Source organism: Camelus bactrianus, chromosome 9, assembly GCF_048773025.1.
Source record: "Camelus bactrianus isolate YW-2024 breed Bactrian camel chromosome 9, ASM4877302v1, whole genome shotgun sequence".
NCBI classification, from domain to species: Eukaryota; Metazoa; Chordata; class Mammalia; order Artiodactyla; family Camelidae; genus Camelus; species Camelus bactrianus.
This window is the reverse complement of record NC_133547.1, coordinates 2750274-2757887: the sequence shown is the minus strand read 5'-3', so window position 1 is coordinate 2757887 and position 7614 is coordinate 2750274. Positions and strand designations below refer to the sequence as shown.

Here is a 7614-nt window from a genome sequence, read left to right as displayed (position 1 = left end):
TTTTATTTATTGATTAATTTATTATTTTATTTATTGATCAATTTCTCTGCGGGATGGGGTGGGGGAGGGACGGGGGCTGGTTGGGGTGGCTTAGCAGATCCGGACAGACAGGGCCATCTGTCCTTGTGTCCCCAACTCCCCCTTCCTGGGCCCCCCTCTCCTGGTCCTCTCCCGGCCCCCACAACCTTCTGTACGGATTTGCTCTCCGGAAGGAATTCTGATTTCGCGTGATCCTGCCTGCGTCTGTGTCTCTGATTCCGCCGGCGGCAAAAAAGAAAAAGTTAATAATAATAATAATAAATATCCTTGATCAGGGATGGCTGGCTGGCCTTGGCCTCTCGCTTCCTTGGTGGCCCTGACCGCAGATGTGGAACCAGATGGCGGGAACTGGAGGTATGAAGATGCTGCGCTGATCAGCGGTTCACAGCGGAACCTGCAGGGAGATGGGGGAGGCCGGGGGGCTGAGGCTGTTGGGGCCCGGCTGGAGATGTAGGGTGCAGCGACCCAGGCTGGAGAAGTCCACGGCAAAGAGGCCGAAGAGGATGAATAGCAGCATGGCGGCGACCCACTCGCAGGCAGCGGAGGCTGAACGCAGTAGCCAGACGTGGAGGACGACCACTGTGCACCAGGGTCAAGGGCAGACCATCACGGGAGGATGCGGGAGACTGGCTGGGTTGCCATATGACCTTGGACAGGCTGAGGCCGTCTCTGGGTGCCTTCTCATGACATGCCCACCCTGCCCTGGCTAGAATGACCCCTCTGGCTGGACACCCTCCTTGGCAACACCCAGACGCTCCCAAAGGGATGCCCTCCAATCCCTGTCTCTGTCTCCAGCTGTTTCCCAGTTTTTTCCTTGCATGTTTCTCCTGTTTGTATCACATTCCCAACATCCCAGAACAAGACTCTTCTCTCCTGTTGGCTTTTCCTGTCCCGGAGAAGGCCCTGCTGTCTCCTCACTTGCCAGGGCCAACCAGCCGCCATTGCTTCTACCTCCAAAAATGCAGGGTTTCTTAAAGTAACCCCTACCCACCCACTGGCTTCAGGCTATGCTTTTAACTCTTCCCCCGACCCACGGCCCACAAGCACCCCCTGCTCACTCCCAAACAGAATCTCACATCGTCCTAAAACCTCTTCCTCCTTCTGGGTGGAAGAGCACCACCTCCATGACACCACCACCCACTCCTGCGTCCAAGCAGACCCTTGGGGACCGCCCTCACCCCTCCCTCCTCATCTCCATGGCCAGCTGGTCACCCCAAGTTGTGTCATGACTGCGCTGTCCATCTCCTTCTGGCCTGGCATCTCTCTACTGGTCTGTCCTGTCCCTTCTTCAGCCCCCCAGTCCCAGCCCCTTAAAACGTGTTGTTAAGCACCAGCCCACACATACTCCAAGCTCCAACCTGGCAGAGATGTCCCTCACATTCTGGGGCCATCCCCCCACCCACTAGAGTACCTCTCCTCCTCCTCTCAGCCAAGCTAGCTCCAACTCACCCCTCCTAGATCAGATTAGACATCATTCATTCATTCAGAGATTTTTAGACAGTGACTAAGGCCAACACCATCCCCTGTCCCCACCGATCTTAGAGCAAAGGAGAAGTGTGAGCCCCCCAAACACAAGTGCTTACCCCCAGAACTGACCTTGTACCTCCCCTGTTCACAAGCTATCTATGGCTCCCTACTGCCCTCGGGCAAACCCAAGCCTGAAATCCCTCACCTGAATGCCAGTGATCCTCATCTCTGGCCCTGCCAGCAGCCTCAGGTCCTCCCCTGAGGTCCTCAGAGGGTTTTTCCACCCTCTGCAAGTACCTGTGGTGTCCCCCCAACCTCCCAACCCAGGCCAGGAACATCTGGTTCTACAAGAGCAGCTGAAAACAGACCAGGTCTCAGGCCCCTCTTTGCAGCCACCCAGCCCTTACGACACTCAACTGACCACTTATGGTCCCATCCCCCCTCCCCACTGCCAAGGGATACTTGAGCCCCACAGGAGGACCCTGCAGCCAAACTGATTATCAGCCCAGTGGAGGTTTTCAAAAGGGTCATCGGAATCTTAGCAGCAGCACTGCTGCTGGTGCTGGCCTCAGCTGGTTCCCTCCAGCCTCTTCTGAATGCCAAGGACCCCAGCCTCCCCTTCCCTTGTCTCCAGAGAGGAAAGCAGTCCCCAAGGCTAAGCTCACAGCCCTCCCCTCGCTCAGAGTACTCAGCCTCTCTCAGAGTAACCATCATTATTCTGATAAAACCAACTCCATTCTACAGCTATGGAAACTGACGCTCAGAGAGTGGTTTGGCTTGCCTAGGGGTGTGCAGTGCTGATAGGTTCTGGGGTGACTGAGAAGTGGGTATGAATCCAGGCTTCACCTCGTAGTAAATGTGTAACAACCAGCTCTGATTTGTGAGGACTGGCTCTGATTTGTAACATTTGCCAGTTTCTGGGGAGTGACTACTCTCACTACGGCCATTTCAAGCTACTAACATGACATTACCATGCAAGGGGCTGGGAGGAGACAAAGTAGGGGCCAGGGGAGCCGTCTGCCGCCCACACCAGCTCTGTCATTGAACTTCCGGGACAGTTCTTGGCCAAGAGACTCAATCCCACTGTCCAAACCTCTGTCTCCAGTCTTAGCCAGCAAGATGCCCAAAGCAGAGCGGGTACCCCAAAGTGACTGCTGTCGTTGGTTTCTTGTTCTCCCAATATTTATGCATCACTCACACTATGCCAGGCACTGATGTAAGCACCTCATATATATCATCTCCTTCCTTCCTCACGTTCCTTATTATTACCCACATTTGATAGATGAGGAAACAGGCACGGAGACATTTAGAAACCAGCGGAGTTTCCCGCCCGGTGGTATGTAGAAGTGGTGGGATTCCAACCCAGAGTGAGCACTCTGAAGACTCCGTTATAACCCTGCACGGAGACCAAGGCTGAGAAAGGAAGAGGCTGCCACACCAGTAAACGGCAGACCCGCCCCGGGGAAGAAGCGCCCCAGCCCCTGCCTCCCTGCCACAGGAAGGATACTGGTCACTATGAGGATACTGCAGAGGCTGCAGAGGACCAGGCGGAGAGGCCCAAGCCAAGGAGCCCCAGGCTGGGGCAGGCTCTTCATCCGCCAGCAGAGAAGGACCTGCAGCCAGAAGTAGAGGACTCCCACGAAGAAGGCAAAGAAGGACCCCGTCAGGTGCACGGGCCGCTGGTTCTTCTCCTGGGAGGAGGAGGAGGGGGCAGAGTTGAGAGAAAGCCCTGTGGGAGGGGAAGGGCCACGATGCTGTGCAGGGAGGCCCCTGGGACCAACCCAAGAGGCTGTGACTGGAAGCGGCCATTCCCAGCAACTAGCTTATTGCTTAGGTGCGCTGGCTCTTTTCAGCTCCAGGAGGGCAGATATTCACACTTGCTTCTCAGGGAAGGGTGTGGCTCAAGTGGTAGAGCGCATGCTTAGCATGCGTGAGGCCCTGGGTTCAATACCCAGTACCTCTCCTAAGAATGAATAGTAAACCTAATTTCTGCCCCCACAAAATTAAATAAACAAATAAATAAATCTGCTGTTCACTGCTGGGGCCTCCATCCCTAAAACAGTGCCTGGCATATAACAGGACCCCATAAGTAATAGTGCAGCCTTCTGTCTAAACACCCTGTGGCTTCCCCAGAGTTTTGTCAGCAGAGGTTTAGAATCAGAGGCTTCGTAGTAAAATACAATGATATTAAATAAACCAATAAGATTTCTCCTATCACTCATCCATTTATTTATTCTACAATATATACTGAGCTTCCTGGTTAAGAATGTGGAGGAGGGTATAGCTCGGTGGTAGAGTCTGTGCTTAGCATGCAGGAGGTCCTGGGTTCAATCCCCCGTACCTCCATTACAATAAATAAATAAACCTAATTACCTCCTCTCTCAAGTAAAATAATAAATTAAATTTAAAACAAACAAATAAATATATCTAATTACCACCCCCTGGCAAAAAAACAAAACAAACAAACAAAAAAGAATGTGGGTTATAGAGTTTACGAATCTGGGTTCATCTCTGACCACCACGAACGCAGTGATAAAGAAATATCTCTGTGGGATTTGGCCAAGAAGGACCTACCTAGAGTTCTTGTGGAGATGGAGTAAAACAACCTGCCCAGTGTAAATCGTAGTGCCTCCTTCATTAAGAGTAAGTGAACTGAGAAATTTCATCATTAAGGAGGGGCATGGCAGTGAATTACCCCCAACATCCTAGGGTTCAGCGTAATGATTCTAAGGCGCCTCTATTCAGAGAGCAGAACGCACCCCCTCCACAGCCCGAGAGCCACAGAGAAATACGAGTCCCAGGAGGCTGCGCGGGAATCAGCCTCCTGAAACAAGAAGCCTATGGCCCCGGGGGATGCTGGGAGTTGTAGTCCCAGGCTCTGGCTGACCAGTACCCGGGCTAGGCTACTCAGTCTCACCTGAAAATTGCCCACTATAGAGGTACCCAGGGCACAGAGGAGCCCCGTCCACAGGATCATCTGGTTAGGACACTTTCTGACCCCCCAGTCCCGAAGCTGGTGGTAACGGAGAATGCAGATCCAGGCAGCTGAGAGAAGAGGGAAGTGGGAGGGAGACCAGAGCCCCAGACTCCTGGGTAGGGGGTAGGGGGTGGGGTGGAGAGAGACTGAGGTCCCCTGGGTGGGAGCCCAACTCCTGGATTTGGGGGAGGAGGAGTCTGGGGCTCTCTCGGCTAGGTAGGGCTAGCACCAAAGGAGAGGTGTGGCTGGGGTGTGGAGGGTGGGGGGTGGGGGGCACATTTACCCATAGCAGCTCCCACGTTGAGCACCTGGCTGAAGACGCAGCTTTCAGGGGGGTAATTTCCACATCGACTGGGGGAGATAAAGGGTCATCCTGTAGCTCCTCAGAAGCAGGGACCCCTCCTCTCCTCCCTCCGAACACCCACATCCACACCACGCTGTCAGTGGCAAAACTACCTGATATAGGGGAAGCCTTCCGTGAGGTTCACTGACTTGTGGACCACCGCAAGCGAAAAACTGAGGTCAGGGACACAGCAGAGTGAATAGAGGGCTTTCGAAGGAAACTTTTCTTTCTGTTACCCACAGAAACCGGACTTCTAGCTCCTTCCCAGACTCAGGAGTCCAGACCCCCAGCCCCTCCTCCCTCACACCCAGGAGTCCAGACCCCCAGCCCCTCCTCCCTCACACCCAGGGGTCCAGACCCCCAGCCCCTCCTCCCTCACACCCAGGGGTCCAGACCCCCAGCCCCTCCTCCCTCACACCCAGGGGTCTAGCTCCCACGCCCTCCTCCCTCACACCCAGGGGTGCAGGTACCCAGGCCCTCCTCCTTCAGAGGCAGGCATCCATCCTGCCTCTAAAACTCACACGGTCCAGATGCCAGCAATAGCCCAGAAGGCCAGGAAGACAGGGAGCAGGGACAGGTAGCCCCACATGCCGGGCTCCACAGGGGAAGGAGAGGGTCAGGGACTGAGGCCACGGCTTAGGCTTGCTGTCTCTCAGGTGAGGAACCAGCCCTGAGGGTCCAGGTGTGTTAGATCATGGCCACCTGCCCCTGAGGCACCAGTTCTCTGCTTGAGGCACTTTTCCTATCTTCTGCACAGTCCTTCAATCCTGATCTCCCAGTTTCTCTTAGCTATCCTCCCCCCACCCAGCTTCTGAGTCTCTCCCAGCCCCTCCCTCCACTGCCAGCCTCTGGGTTCCCCCAGGATGCTCACTTGTCAGGCTCCCTCTGGCTCTCTCAGTCCTGAGACTGGGGCTGGGTGAGAGGTTTGGGGAAGATGGCTGTGTCGTGGGGTGGGGCTGTCGGTGTTCCAGTAGAGCCAAAGTCCAGGATAGAATGCCTGCAGGAAACAGTCAGGCCAAGAGTGTGACCTCCACTTTCTCAGGGACTTCACCCCCAAACTGCCACATCCAGGTTCAGCACAGAGCAGGCAGCAGCGTAGCTTCCAGGCGCCCCCAGCTTCCTTCCTCCAGCTTTATGGGTTCAGCATTCAAACTCCCAGCCCTTGTCATCCCCCAGAACCCAGAAATCTGAGCCTCCCCCTCTCCTCGCCCTTCCTCACTTGGGGACCCAGAAGTCCAGGCCTCCAGTTCCTTCCAGAACACATGCAATTGTTTCTAACTTCCGAGTTCCCACCTCCCAGCTCTTGTCTCCTTGAGGACCGAGAACCAGGCCTGCGGGTCCACTGCCCTTCTTGGTGCAGACTCTTCCTGAGGCAGTTGGGCGTGGGGCCCTGATGACACTGCCTCCTCCCACACTGGCCTTCCGCTCCCCCTTCCTGGAGTTCCCCACCGGCAGGGCATAAGTGGGAAAGGAGATCTTGGGATGATGACATCTTCATCCGAGAAACCTCCCCCCAGAAAATGACTGCTTCCTGTACTGTAACCGTTTTCTTCTCTGTCCCACAGAACAGCCCTCAACTTTCTGGCTTCCTTCCCTGTTGGTCCTCAAGTGTTTGGGTCCCGGCCCCTCCTCCCTCAGACCCAGAAGTTCCAGCTACCTCTTTTTTAGAAACTGAGTAAAAATTCATGTAATATCGAAAGCATTCAATTTAAACACGTAATTTTAAAGTATACAGTTCAGGGGCATTCAGCATTCCCATAATGTTGTGCAACCCCCACCTCTATCTCATTCCAGAACTTTTTCATCACCCCAGAAAGAAAGCCCTGCTGTGAAGCAGGCACTCCCATTCCCTCCTCCCCCCAGCCCCTGGCCACAACCCAGCTGCTTTCTGTTTCTCTGGATTTGCCTATTCTGGACATCCCATTTTAAAAAGGAGTCATACAATACATGGACTTCTGTGTCTGGCTTCTTTCACTGAGCATCGCGTTTTTGAGGTTCCTCCGCGTTGTAGCCTATGTCAGTGCTTCAAGCCTTTTCATGGCTAGACAATACTCCATCAATGCCACCCATTTTGGAACCCACATCTTTCTTCCTCTGCACTGCAGAATTCCCAAGGCCCTGGCAACTTGGACTTTTAGCTATCCGCTTCCTTGAGAGTAAAGAGGAGAAAGCAGAGAGGCATACAGATAGATACTATGAGTGTTCCTTGAGGCCAGAGGCCCAGGGATCAATCAAAAATGAGATCTTGGGGTGGCGAGAGTATAGCTCCGTGGTAGAGAGCCTGCTCAGCATGCACGAGGTCCTGGGTTCAATCCCCAGCACCTCCATTAAAATAAACACATCAGTAAGGAAACCTAATTGCCTCTCCCCACCCTGCAAAGAAAAAGAAACACACACACACACACACACACAGAATGAGGCCTCTGCCCTTGGTGGGTTCCCAGGTTGGAGCGCAGACACAGGGATCCCTAGTTACAATATGAGATGTTATAATGAAGGTAGCCAGGGCCGTGGGGCCCCTAGAAGAGGAAGTGGCTAACTGGAGATGGTGGTGGTCAGTGTGGGTGTGGTTGTGGGGGATGTTGAGGAAAATCTCATGAGCCACACTTAGAAAGAGGTGCAGGAAGGCTTTCTCAGCAGAGTCCAGTCCAGGCATTTCCTGAAACCTGGCCTCTGAGGGTGGAGTGATTTTGTTTTGTCGACTGAAATAAAAGCACACGACCTGAGAGCTGTGAGTTTCAATTTTATCTGGGTACTTACTGAGAACCATAGCCCAGGAGACAGCCTC

At 54.0% G+C, this 7614-nt stretch overlaps 1 protein-coding gene across 1 annotated transcript; it reads right to left on the bottom strand.

Moving 5' to 3' along the window:
* Positions 1 to 13: 13 nt before the first annotated feature.
* TMEM150B (transmembrane protein 150B) lies at positions 14 to 6183 on the bottom strand. The gene is made up of 8 exons (XM_010961902.3): positions 6046 to 6183; positions 5698 to 5823; positions 5348 to 5496; positions 4940 to 4999; positions 4767 to 4834; positions 4424 to 4551; positions 3014 to 3197; positions 14 to 618 (listed from the first exon to the last, which is right to left on the bottom strand). Exons 3-8 carry the CDS (start codon positions 5413 to 5415, stop codon positions 422 to 424), a joined length of 705 nt encoding a protein of 234 aa, XP_010960204.1. The 5' UTR covers positions 5416 to 5496; positions 5698 to 5823; positions 6046 to 6183; the 3' UTR covers positions 14 to 421.
* Positions 6184 to 7614: the final 1431 nt, after the last annotated feature.